Source organism: Cervus canadensis, chromosome 1 (genome assembly GCF_019320065.1).
Source record: "Cervus canadensis isolate Bull #8, Minnesota chromosome 1, ASM1932006v1, whole genome shotgun sequence".
In the NCBI taxonomy this organism is placed as follows: domain Eukaryota; kingdom Metazoa; phylum Chordata; class Mammalia; order Artiodactyla; family Cervidae; genus Cervus; species Cervus canadensis.
This window is the reverse complement of record NC_057386.1, coordinates 122,198,629-122,212,372: the sequence shown is the minus strand read 5'-3', so window position 1 is coordinate 122,212,372 and position 13,744 is coordinate 122,198,629. Positions and strand designations below refer to the sequence as shown.

Here is a 13,744-nt window from a genome sequence, read left to right as displayed (position 1 = left end):
CAGACAAAAAGGCTTTTTTACCCTTTCTCTTCCTTACATAGCCAGAAGAGGTTGAGGTTGAGATGCTTGGAGCTGTTGCAGCCTTCTTGCAAACACGAGGCTAGAACTTGTAGACTCATCAGAGATGGCAGAGAAAAACAACAGAAAGACTCTGGGTTCTTGGTGGCATAACAGCTGAAAAAGTAATTCTGAAATCACTCATTTCTAAACTTCCTGTAAAGTTATTTATGTCATTTAAGCCACAATGCATTGAGCATTATTATTTGCAACCACAAGTACCCCTAATTGATGTTGCATGTCTAAGTGGTACAGCATTTAGTTCCCATCAAAACAACACACACGGCTAATAACATCAGTTCCTTTTATTATTGTTTACTGTTATTTTCCCTAAACAACAGCACAATTCAAATAACAATGACACACACGTCCCACCCATATACACAATACCACTAGCCTGCCTGCCAAACTATTTGGCCTTTGCTTGGTTCCTGGTGGAGCTGTCTGGAGACAGCCCCCTCTGTAAAAATCCCGACTTGGACATAGGAGACACAAGAAAGGGGGGACTTTAACCAGAGAATAAACTAAAGGACTTCTAAAGTCCTTGGGGAGTGCCAGCTTGGGAACATGCTATAAATGCCTGGGTGGAGGGCACACGGCACTGTCTGCTTTCATGAGTTGTTGGATAAATCCCATATGGGGATATAAGACCTGTCTATAACCCTTTGTAAACCAGGGCTGCAGAAACACTGTGGGGTGCGCTACGAGGGCTCCATCAACCAAACCAAGGGGCAGGTATGGACATTGGGAGCCCAGAATGGGAATCCCGGTCCCCAGAGAAAAGCAACTCTTGCATTAGCGGCAAGATAAGATACAAAGTGAAATGTTATGTCCCCTTTTATTTGTTTCCAAACTGTAAAATGTGCAACATTTTCATCATGATAGAAAAGGTAAAGAAAGGAAAACTTCCAGCATTTTGGCCTAATGCAACGGAGCATGACCTGTCAATTGCGCCATCTTGCAGAAAAACCTACTACTAACACTATCCAGGGAATCTGGTCAATCCACCCCGACCCCCAACATTTTAGCCACACTAAATCTATGAGTTCAGCTATAGTAATGTATCCTGGAATCAGAGAAGCCCAGGGGTTGGGGAGGGAACAAGGAAGGGCCAGGACCGGGGTCTCAGGTACAGGTGACTTCCTGGCCGTCTTGAGGAAGCTCGTTGTTGAAGCTGCTCTCTCCAAACGGTGAGTAAGGGGGAACCTGGGGAGCTTCAATAATCAGCAGGCCTTCTGGGGAAAGGGAGGCAAACACTGTCACAGGATCCACCTCTGCAGGAAGCCTAGGGAAAATACAAGGTTCGTTTATTATTTTTAATACAGCCAAACATTCTTTTATTCAATTGAAAGAAAATATTTTTGATATTGCCTGGTGGGATTATGATCAAACATAATTATTATTTATTATTATTATCAACACAAGAAATTTAATGATCATAATCATAATCATTATTGTTATAAAAATAATAATCCCACCAGGCAGTTCCATTACTATCCCTAATATACAGATGAGGCGATTGAGATCAGAGAGGTGAACTGATTTGCCCAAGGTAACATAGCTGGCAAGCAGCACATGAGAAGAGAATTGGAATCCTGGTCTCCAAACTCAAGAGGAGCTGATCATGACACTCCTCTGCCTCCCCTCCCAGGCATCAGACTTTTGAAAAAAAAGTCCATGGTAGGGAAAGCCAGAAGGTTCAATCACCACAGATCTTCCCACCGGTCTAGGCTGCTTCTACCTGTTGTAAATACAGGGGTCTTGATGGAAGAGCCAGGCAGTAAAGTGAGCCCATGCTGGTCACGGGCAGGACCCTTCCTGCAGGGGTTGGGGAGGTTTTTTTGCTGTGAACAGCCACCTGTAGCCACATGAACTGCATCTACCAAGGAGGTTCCTGATTAACAAGGAGCCCGCAGGGAAGGGTGGGAGAGAAAGGGAACTTGGCCAACTGCCAAGCCAAACCTCTGAGGTAGAGACAAGGCCAAAAGTTTGGACCTCCCTAATGGCAACCCACTCCAGTATTCTTGCCTGGAGAATCCCAAGGACAGAGGAGCCTAGCAGGCTACAGTCCATGGGGTCACAAGAGTCAGACATGACTTAGCGACCAAACCACCACCACTCCCGGCTGGGGGGATGGGCTGACTCTTTACACGCCAAGCCTTTACACGCCAACCCCTAGGGCATCTGGGACTTATGACAGGGCAGCCATGGTCCATAAGCATGGACTTCACAGGCAGGCAGGTGGGAGTTCAAATCACACCTCTTCCTGACTGTGTGATCTTGGATTAGTGATCTCACCTCTCTGACCTTATTTCCTTATAGGAGAAGGTGGTTTAAAACAGCACCTATCTTTTAGGGTGGTGTGAGAATTATATAGGATGATGAAAGCAAATGTTACACAGTGCCTAGCATATAGGAAGTGCTCAAGAGGCATTAGCTTCCACACTGTCATTGTAGGCATCAGGTGTACAAGCGGGGCACCTTGATAACTGTGACTATTTTAGCATCATCATTGACCCATGAAATGTCAGCAGCCAAAAGGCTGTCGACTATCCAGGACAATGTTCCCATATTACACATGGGGAAACTAAGGCCCCAATATGGGAACAGACTTATTCAAGGGCTCTTACCAGGTGGCCTCTACGTTGAACCCACTTGGTGGGAGAGCTATTCCTCCTCAGTCCTCTTGCAAAAGGGACTGAGGTTCAATGAAACCGGTGGGAAGATCTATGGTGATTGAACCTAAAGAAACTAAATCCTTTCATTTACAACTAAGGGAAAGCCTCAGCTCTGTGTTAACATGCCTTTAACACCTCAGCTTCTACCATCTCTTCATATTTTCTCTCTTTTAACAAAGAAAGAGCAGATCTATGACTTAGGCCCTCAGGCAGGCAACACTGTCTAGTCAGAATTTAACCACATTTTGCTTTGGGTTTATTTCACAATTGGCTTCTTGAGTGAGTGAATGTCTGACTGATGAGAACTCAACCTTATCAAAAGTGGGTTGATTGAAAAGAAAAAAAAAATCACAAGCAAATAATAGTATAGGGACGTAAGCATAGAAGGCAAAAAAATAATTGAAGATGGTTTGTGAATGACTCATTTGGTCCCTCCTATCCAAGTAGAAGGGCTTCCCAGGTGGTGCTAGTGGTAAAGAACCTGCCTGCCAATGCAGGAGACATAAGAGACGCAGGGGATAGATCCCTGGGTGGGGAAGATCCCCTGGAGGAGGGCATGGCAACTCACTCCAGTATTCTTGCCTAGAGAATCCCACGGACAGAGGAGCCTGGTGGGCTACAGTCTATGGGGTAGCAAAGAGTTGGACACAACTGAAGTGACAGCACACACACACACAACCAAGAAGGAAGTCCACGGGCTTTGCAGACGGGGAGACCTGTGTGCAAGTCCCACACCTGCCTGTTACGGCCACGTGACCTTAACTGAGTCCTGTCAACCTCTGAGCCTCAGTTTTCTCATCCACGAGATGAGCTTAAAAATACCAGCTCTCTGCGTGCTGTGCTAAAAGTTACTTCAGTCATGTCCGACTCTTTGTGATCCTATGGACTGTAGCTCGCCAGGCTCCTCTGTCCCTGGGCTTCTCCAGGCAAGAATACTGAAGCGGCTTGCCATGCCCTCCTCCAGGGGAATCTTCCCAACCCAGAGATGGAACTTGCGTCTCTTATGTCTTCTGAATTGGCAGGTGGGTTCTTTACCCCTAGCACTACCTGGGAAGCCCAATACCTACTCTATAGGATTCTTTTAAAGATGGCATAAAATTAAACCTCTACATCTTAAAAAAAAAAAAGCACCTTTGTCTTGTGTCCTGTCTATGGAATGAGTTTTCAATTAAGAAACTTTTTTTTTAATGATCTTCAGAGCTTGCATTAGACGCTTACTTATTTACTGGCTGTATCCTGTGGGATCTTAGTTTCCCAATCAGGGATTGAACCCACACCACTTGCATTGGAAGCACAGATTCTTAACCACTGCACCACCAGGGAAGTCCCAAACCTCTACACCTCTTAATCTGGCTCTTAACACACCACAGCGGACTGCAAATGGCAGATCAGATACCGGGGAAGCTGTGGAGCAAAGACACTAAAGTCTGCTTTGGTTCTGGGCATCCTCCATTGATGACTTCCCGCATTCCCTGGTCTCTCACTCCAGGGAGGTGTGGAAAAGCCCCTGTCTCCAGTCTTTGCCCTGCACTGGACCTGACTTGCAAATTCCAGTCTCTCCCTCATCCAGTCAAAACGGGGTCTTTCCCAAAGGGATGTGTGTGTTGGGAAGAATTTCTAGCTGTGGGCAAGGCAGATGGCTGGAGCATTGCGTCTGGGAGGAAATCTCCAAAGGCCTCAGCTGGGTTTAAGGAGCTTCCCTAAACTCTAATGACTGGAGTATCTCCTGGGGGAGGCAATGAGACCTCTGAGATGGGGGCAGGGCCGCCCCAAACCCCAGTCCCACTGCTTGGTGATGGAGTCAGGGCAGGGCCGGGAGGTCTCAGGACTCCCAGCTGCTCTTGTGTGATTCCAGTCTTGCTGAGTCTCTAGTAAGATTAGTCCCCATGGGCTGGGCACTGGGTCTGTACACATTCTCTCACTCCCCATCCTAAGGGAAGGTGGAACAGAAGCCCAGAGCAGTTTAGCATGTTGCTCCAAGTCACCCACTCAGTCGTGGCGCCAGGACTCCCTACACCCAGAAGCGAGATTCAAAATATTTAATGACTGGCACAGCTGGACATTGACCAACTAGAATGGATGGATCCATTCCATGGTGATGGAGGAGGGTCCTGGGGGCTCTTTGGTTGTTGGAAGGCGGGGAGGTTTGGAGGGTTCTCGAACAGCATCAGGATGGCCAAGTGACCAAGGAGAGCCTCTGGGGGGAGGGTGGTCTTGGCCATGATTAGTTCAATATTGTAAAAAACCAGCCCAGCTCAGCTGCCGAGCCCCATTTGAGTAGTGGCTCTGCTTCCGGCAGCTTTAGGCATTTCTATCTGGTCAAGTAACTCACAGCAAGCTGTCTTTTCCCAGAGGTCTCAGAGATGGGGAGATCCATGAAAATGGCTGTCTTTAGAGATGATGAATTTGCTGACTTTCTGGCTCAGTCCCTTTCACAGCTTTGACCTGCCTGTGACTCCATCCTGAGACCTTATTTCAGTCTCTTAAAAGAAACATCAGCCCTCTCGCTCCCCTCCCATCTCTCTCCTCTCTCCCCATATCTCCCCTCTCAGCAACGTCTGATCTGGCTGTGGTACTAGGGGAAGGTGTGGGTATTGGTGATGGCAGGCCAGCCAGGGAGAAAAAGCGTTCGGCGTTTGCCTCATCAGGAAGTGTCTGCAGGCTTTTGAGTACTCAGGAGACGCCTGGTGGGTTAGGAATGGGCACATGGCAGGAGAGAGACAGCACTGCGGAATCTTCAAGCTGAAAGCAGCCTCAGAATTTAGCCTGTGCCATCTGTCCAGACACAGGACAGCTTTACTGGGGTGAGGGGAGGGGTTAAGATCTAATAACAACAACAGTAGTAAGAACAAACTGACACTTATGGCGACCTGCTGTGTGCCCATCACGAGCTGCGATCTCATTTCCTTTGTGGGTAACTCCACAGGGCTCAGCATCCCTCCCTTTTATGAATGAGGAAAGGGCATTCCTTGCTCAAGAACTGAATACAGTGAACTCAAGAGTTCAAGGGTCTGTTTGGGGCTGTTACGAATGCTCATTTTAAGGACCCTGGGTGTATCCCTTCGCCTCTGGGAGATTTAGTTTCCCCATAATACAAGGAGGGTATTGTCTCTTTTCCCCACTGCATACCTTTGCTGCAAAGGTGAAATGGGACTAGAAAGGGACTTTGGAGCCAGGAGTGCACAGAAGGGAGGAGAGCCATTTAGGGGGACGAGGTGTCTGTGAAGCAGCCAGCCACTGGCACTTCGCTGTGAGTCTCTTCTCCCTGCTGGTATTGCCATCAGTGCCTCCGTCTGTCTGTCTGTCTTCGATTGTTTGGCTCAGCCCGGTGGTGGTCTTCCTGCTACTTGCATAATGCCCCAGTCTCAGCCCTTCTCGCTCCCCTTGGCAAAACTGGTCCTTCCTTTCTCCCAATCTCTCAGCCTTAGAACCCTTCTAGGTAGTGAGTCACTAAGACAGCAGGACACCTTCCAGCCTAATTCTTACGGGCGCCCTAGGGAAGGCCTTGGGAGACTTGGAGCAAGCAACCCTCGAAACAGTCTATTTGGAATGTGGGGGCATCATATCACATGGGTGGGTGAGTACCCCGATTTCCATGGAATCATGGACAAGTGGTCTTGCCTCTCCTATTCTTGAATTCTTCATCTACAAAACGAGATTGTTAATCCCACCTCGCAGGGCACTGAGAAGATGAGATGGCACCCCTATTTCTGGGAACCCACTGCAGGGTTTGTTTAACTTCTCACAGGGTTCAATTCCCTGCCCCGGGGTGGGTCTCTTGAAGGAGAGATGCCCAAGCGGGGTCCCAGGCATGCCGCCCCAACTCCAATCCTCCCCTGAAATGCAACTGCCAGGTTACTTACTGGATTTTCTTTGTGAAGTTCTTGGAAACGATGCCACCCTCTTGCTGCTTCTCCTCGTGTTTACCTGGAAGGGAGAGGAAAGTCACAAGTCAGCGTCTGCATCCCACGGGCATCATTCAGGACTCCGCTTGGATGGAATCCTGCCCTGGCCTCCAGTGTGGCCTGGGGCTTGGTCTAGAGGCTCCAGTAACTGTTGGAGCCTCTGGTCCCTCCTCTGATAAGCGGACCCTCTTGAAACCACCTCCCAGGCTGTTGTGAAGATGCAGTATGACAATGGGAGGTCAGGAGGCTTTGACCGTGAATTGTAGATGATAAGGAGTTAAGACTCAGGAAATCACAGGGATGGCGTCCTGTCTTCTAAGACCTTGCACTGCACCTTCTAAATCTCACATCTCACCCTTTGCTCCTAACCAGGCAGGAGATCCTTGAGGCCAACATCCCAGAATGAGTGAGATGATACAGTCAGGCTGGTTTGCCAGCCCCCTGGGCTTTCTAACACACAGAGTCCTTTCCCAGCTCTGAGAATGGGCTTCTTTTCTCCCTGTTACCGATGGGAAAATTCAGGCCCGGGGATGGGTCTGAGCTCACCCAGCAACTGTGTGGCAGCCCAGGCCTCAGAACCAACTCTTGGACACTAAGCCGAGGACTAAGGTCCGATGCCCCTCTGCCTGTTCCAGCTTCCAGTTAGTTCTTTGAACCCCATTATCTGTACCTAGTCCTGAAAGAACTGCCTGGAAATAATGCATCATCTCCAAAAACCAAACAGAAAACACCCAAAGGGTGTTTCCCTGAGAAATGACACATGAATGTGAAATTCCACCTGCCCCCTCCTCCTCCCGGTTGGCAGACAAGGGCTTTTTTCCTTCCCTTAGGAAGTAAAAATATGAAATTACAAGAGGGCTTAGGCAGACTGGCTGTCATGTTGCAATTTATGTAACAAATTCTGAACCCTTTGGCCCCTCCCCACTCTTGGGTCTTTGTTTTTTGTTCTGTTTTTAAGGGACAGAATGTCTCTAATTTCTCTTTAAACAAAGCAGATTATACCCCAGCAGAGTCATTGTTGCTGCTGCTGCTAAATCGCTTCAGTCCTGAGGACTCTGGGTGACCCCATAGACAGCAGCCCACCAGGCTCCCCCATCCCTGGGATTCTCCAGGCAAGAATACTGGAGTGGGTTGCCATTTCCTTCTCCAATGCATGAAAATGAAAGGTGAAAGTGAAGTCGCTCAGTCGTGTCTGACTCATAGCGACCCCATGGACAGCAGCCTACCAGGCTCCTCCGTCCACGGGATTTTCCAGGCAAGAGTACTGGAGTGGGGTGCTATTGCCTTCCCCGAGCAGAGCAGAGTCATTAGGCTCCTATTATTATTTACTCTTCATTTGTGGGGCTGCACTGCAGGGCCGAGAATGCTCATTTACCTAGGGACACCCTTCTGAGGGGCTTTGGAATCTAGACTGTAAATAACCTTGTGTAATACAATGTCTTGCTGCAGTCAAGATTTTAAGCTGATAATTTATAGGTGATTACATTATTCATTACCTTTTTATTATTCATTATTCCTTTATTAATAACCTTTTCTGATTATAACGCCTGTGTATGTTTGAAAATATAGAAAGAAAAGACAATCAAAACCCTCCATAATTGCATCACCCCAAGAAAAATACATTTTTGTATATGTTCTAGATTTTTCTGTTACTGAGAATGCATACATGTTATATAACATAGATGTATATCATCTATTTTATCAAAAATCATATTGTATGTTATGTCTGGAACTTATTTTTCTCTCTTGCTGACCCATTATAATTATTTTTCCATATTATAGCAACTATTTGTCGACAACATGACTTTTAAAAAAATTAATTTATTTTTTAATTGAAGGATAAATGCTTTACAGAATTGTGTTGGTTTCTGCCAAACATCAACATGAATCAGCAATAGGTATATATTTGTTGACAACATGACTTTTAATGGCTACAGGGAAATATAAATTCATTCAGCCAATCCTTGACTGTGGGGTACCGAGAGGGTTTCCGATGTTGGAAAGAACCTCACTGCACTGAACATTCTTATAGTTAGATTGTCACACCCAGCCTGACTGACTTCCTAGGATAAATTCCATGTTCTAGAATTCTGAAGGCTTGCTCTGTATGTCGCTAAATTTCCCTCAGGAAAGGCTGCATCAGTGTAGTCTCCTACTGGCTGGGCAGAAAGGGGAACATTTATAGGAATTCATTTTTAAACATGAGTGTCTGCCTAACCAGAACACACTCTTCTGCAAATGAGCTGCTCTTGGAGCTTGGAGAGTTTATTCTGACCTGCCAAGTCTGTGACCACCAGCTGCCCAGTTCTGATACAGGCCCGTGGCCAAAGGAACACTGTCTGTCCCCTGGTCCACTCTCCAAAGCCTGGGCCTCCAGAGACCTGCTTCCCCTGGGGACAGGCCAGTGCCTCTGACTCAGCCCTTTTGCACACTTGATATCCTGGCAGTAACAAACGACAATGATGATGATGGTAAGAATAATAATAGCAAACTCTTTATATTGTGCTTTCTTGGTGTCTACCACTGTTCTGAGCACCTTACTGATACCAACTCTTAATCCTTCACAAAAACCTTAGAAAGCGTTACCATTTTGTGGATGGGGAAATGGAAGTTCAGAGAGGTTAAGTGACGTGCCCAAGGTCACACAGCTTGGAAGTGCTGGAGCACAGACTCCGAGGCAGGGGTGTAGGCTGGGGTTTGAGTCTGCTCTGACATCTCCTAGCACTTTGCTCCTCTTCTCTACGCCTCAGTGGTGGTGACAACAACTTCCTAATTATTGGGTACTGTGAAGAGCCAGTGAGAATGAGTCACAGAATTGCTTCAAATGTTGTAAAAGGGGGCTGCTTCTGGCTTATTTTGATATTTGAGGAAAGAACTGGTCCTCAGAAACAAAATCCCCCTGTCTGTGCTCTGAATAGAGTACTGGGGTTGGGGGGAGGATCTTTGAGCAAAGGCAGCTCCATGAAGGGGACTGGGGGAGGGAGTTAACCTGGTAGAAAAAGGGTGTTGCTAACAGGCTCCAGTTGAAGCTTAATTTGCATGTTATTTGAGTATCTACTTATTGGGGCAGCTTAAGTATTATGAGTGATTTTTAACTTTTTAATTTTGCTTTCCTACCTACATTTTCTACCATAGAACATTTTTCTGTAACTAGAAAAAAAAAAAGCAATTATTATGATTCTTTAAAAAATAAAGGAGAAAGAACTCATCTAGAGGCCAGGGGAAGCCAGAGGCCCCTCACAGCCTCTGAGAAGTGTAGCTGCCAAGGAGCGGCATCAGCATTTCAGGGAAAGCCACCGGCCCAGCTGAAGAAAGAAGGTGCTGCTTCCAGGGAAGGCAGAGGCCCCGGGATTAACGGAAAGGTTCCAGTTCCTTCCTCCGTCACAGCCTGGCCCAGTGACCCATGAAGAGAACATTTCTTGGCTGGTGACTGTGGGGGTGGGGGAGGGGTGTGTGTGAGGCATGATGGAAATCATCTAGTCTAGCAATTTCCAAACCCTTCCCTGGACCTAGACACTCCTATGTGGTTGGATAAGACAGGGCCGCCTTTCAGAGATTCATAAACTATATTAGCAAATTCAAGGCTCTGATAAGTCCTGCAGTAAGGAGACCTGTTTGTAATTTTGCTTCATATGGTACCTTTGAAAATCCTGGAACTCCTCCCTCCATTTATTAGACTCCTAATGATATCTTAAAACATGCCATTTGGCAAATACTGATCTAGTCCAACTCCTTATAAAACTAAGGGTACATGTTAGGCCCAAGAGGTGGTAGGATTTGCCCCAGGCCACTCAATTAGAAGCAGATCCTGTCATCCTGATTCTGAACTGTCTAAGCAGGCTTAGCTTTGAATTTCCGACCTTGTTATGAAGAAGCAGATGGTCTCAGGTGACTGTGTCTGGGCCTCAGTTTCCTCAACTGTAAAGTGGGTGTATCAAATCTATGCATATTTCCTCAGAAGTCCATGTGAGGAATCAGTGAGCCAACACATGTCAGCCTTTAAAATCACAGTGCCCTGCATGAAGAGTTTGAGGAAAAATGGGTGTGTCATTAAGTGAGGTAGGAGGGGAGACTGGTCTGACTTCCCACGTCCCTTGAAAATTGCTTTTTAAATGGAGCCCAGGATGTCAATTTGATTTTTAAAATCCCTATTATAAGAATCTCAGTATGTACTCTCAGGGCATTGGCATTCTGTCAAGTCAAAGTTGCTAAGTGTACAGCTGTGAAGCATTTTCAACCTAAAAAGGCATTGTCTGTTTTTGTCTTATTTAAGCCCCCAGGGACCCCATTTTACAGATGTGGAAGCTGAGGCTCTGTGACTACTCGGAGCCTCTTGGATTAGTAAGGCACTCAGATGGGATCTCAGCCTGGAACTCCCAGACCCTATCTAGAAAGGAAGATGAAAGAAAAAGTCCTCCAGGTTGGACAAAGGTCTCCTGGAGGGTATGGGAGACCCTCCACCCGGGGGTGGAAGTTTCTGAAACCCTAACTAAAACAAAGACAGGAGGAGCGGTGATAATAATCACGTTGTTTGTAGAGTACCAGGCAGACATTTTCAGCTCCATCTTACAGACACTCTGCATTTATTATCATAGACTGTGCATATTTCATCTTCCCTACAGCCTTGCCAGTTGGATATTATTTACCCCCATTCTTTAGATGGGTAAACTGAGGCTCAGAACAGTGAAAAGACTTTCTTGTGCATATCCACCCAGAGAGCATAAACAGTGGTGGCGGGATTTGAGCCCAGGTCTCAGAGAGCATCTAGCAAGCATTCACGTATGTATGCATATATGAATTGGGGCCTTACTTTGTGCCCAGAATTTTAATAACATAACAACAGCAATAGTACCAATCCCGTATGTTCTAGGCATTGTGTACGTACTCTACACGTGTCGTTTTTTGTACGCACTTCACATGTGTTGTCTCATTTAAGACAACAGTCCTCAGGCGGTGCAGCCATTTGAACCCCAATTTCCAGATAAGGAAGCAAAGCACAGAGAAGTGGTTTCAGATGTCTGGCTCCTCAGCCAACTCAGGAAGCCCTGGCTGCCCCCCTCCGCCAGCATAATGCTCCAGTGTGCCTCCTAGCCCACCACACCCTCCAGAGCTTCTGATGTTTATAATTCTGCTCCGGGAGCCTTTGAAACTTTCCCTCCACCCCGCCCCCGAAGGCTGCTCTGCTGGGGCTTGTCTCTGCCCAGCCTGTTTGCAATGGTTTTTATTGATTTTCCGGCCGGTAGAGCTTGCCAGGAACCTGCTTTTTAATAGAATGTTAATTGGGAGGGAAGAGACAGAAAGCTTTTCCCCGGCTGCCCTGCTTCACAGGGACTGAGCCTCTGTCTCCTCTTTCCTGTTCCCCCAAACATGCCCTCTTCCAGGATGGGATGTGGGCAGGCCCAGACTCTGCCGGCTGCTGACTCACAGCGTGTCCTTGAAGTTCCCGCCTGGGCCTCAGCTTCCTCAGCAGTAAAATGGGACTAGCTCCCTCCGCTTCTAAGGGCTGGAGTGAGTTGAGAGCAGGAATAGAAAAGCTGTAGCCCTTGGCACCTGGTAGGTGCTCAACATATCAGTTCGCTTCTGACCCCCCTATTCCCTGACTTAACCTCTCTGCACTTCAGTTTCCTCATCTGTAAAACGAAGAGACAGATAAGACCTGCCTCTTCAATTGTGTTCACTGAGATGCCACAGGTAAAGCGCTGAGCATGGTGCCTGCTGGACAGCAAGCGCTCAATCAAGGTTACCGCATCATAGCTTTGTAACCACGATCATGCCTCAGTTTCCTCATGTGCGTGGGACAAGGGGAAGGTGTTTCCCTTGAAATCTGAGCTAGTTACAAACACCCCCTTCTGGACTGTGTCTTGATGTTGGGGTGCATGAACCCTGCTTCTTCTTTGTTTTTTTACCCCTATATCTATTATTCTTTACATTCAATTTTCTCTGTTAAAACAGGCAGTGTGGTTTCCATTTCCCTGCCTGTTGGCTGGTTGATGCTGCACCCAAAGCTTAAAATTTCTCCTGGGAGCCTGGAGAGAAGGGCTTTTCTGTAAAGATAACTTTTATGGGTTGCATTCCTGAGCCCTGAAGTCACCTGTGTCATGCTGTCATAGCGTCCCCTCTAAGGGAGCGTTCTCCTGGCTCTTCGGGCTGGGCCCTCCCCTCCCTCCACCCCCATTCTCTCCATCTTGTCCTCCCCCACTCACCTGACACCTCCACGTATCCGTCCTTGGTCTTTACCATCAGCTCCTCTGGCTTAAAGCTGTGCACGTTGACACACACTTTCCAGGGCTCCCCGGGGAATGGTGGGGGGTTCCTGCCCTCGGCAGGCACCCCAAATCTGGTCATGGCAGTGGGCCCCCGGGGCACCATGCCCGACCTCAGGGTCCCCGGCCAGGCAGAGGAGAGTCGAGGCAGGGCCCAGTCAGGCCAAGAGGCAGTCAAGTCGTCGGGGAAGGGGTCCATGCCAAAGCCATCGTCCAGCAGGCGGGAGGACAGGGGCGAGTCCCGGAAGGGGTCCCGGCGCCGGCGGCTGGTGTAGTGGCAGGGGAAGGGCATCTGACCGTCAGCCATGGTGGCTGCTGAGCGGAAGGGGAAACAGAGGCTCAGAGAGAGGGAGCCACCTGCCCAAGGTCACACAGCAAGGTGAGGTGGGTGCGCTGGCTTTCCAAGCTTATTCTTCAGATTCAGGACCATCCACTGCCAAGGACAGAGGCACACACTTGGCTGGGGTCCGAGCCCCCAGACACACTCCAGCCGCCGAAGACCACCTCTGGTTTGGTCCAGCAGAATTCTCAAGGACCCCTCTCCACACAGCCTCACCGGAGATTAGCCAGCCGCCACTGTCCGCCCAAGCTGTCCAGGCTCCCAGCCAGAGCCACTGAGTGAAGCCCAGAGCTTTAATAAACCCGGGGACGCAGGCCTAGAAACTTCTCCTTGCTTCTCGTGGGCTGGGCGCCTTCTATTTATTGCTGCTTGGGCTGGAGGCGGGTTTTGCAAACGCCTCCTGTCACAGGAGTATTCGGAGGTGATGAACCAGCCCCAGAGAATCCGCTGAGGGGGACAGCTGGGCTCCCAGGGGGCTGGGAGGCGCCTCCTCCGCCTCTC

The 13,744-nt window shown here is 48.2% G+C and overlaps 1 protein-coding gene across 1 annotated transcript; it reads right to left on the bottom strand.

The window, feature by feature from the left end:
• Positions 1–344: 344 nt before the first annotated feature.
• HSPB8 (heat shock protein family B (small) member 8) lies at positions 345–13,744 on the bottom strand. The gene is made up of 3 exons (XM_043440293.1): positions 12,844–13,744; positions 6,599–6,662; positions 345–1,342 (listed from the first exon to the last, which is right to left on the bottom strand). The coding sequence occupies exons 1-3, from the start codon at positions 13,208–13,210 to the stop codon at positions 1,183–1,185; spliced, it is 591 nt and encodes a 196-aa protein (XP_043296228.1). The 5' UTR covers positions 13,211–13,744; the 3' UTR covers positions 345–1,182.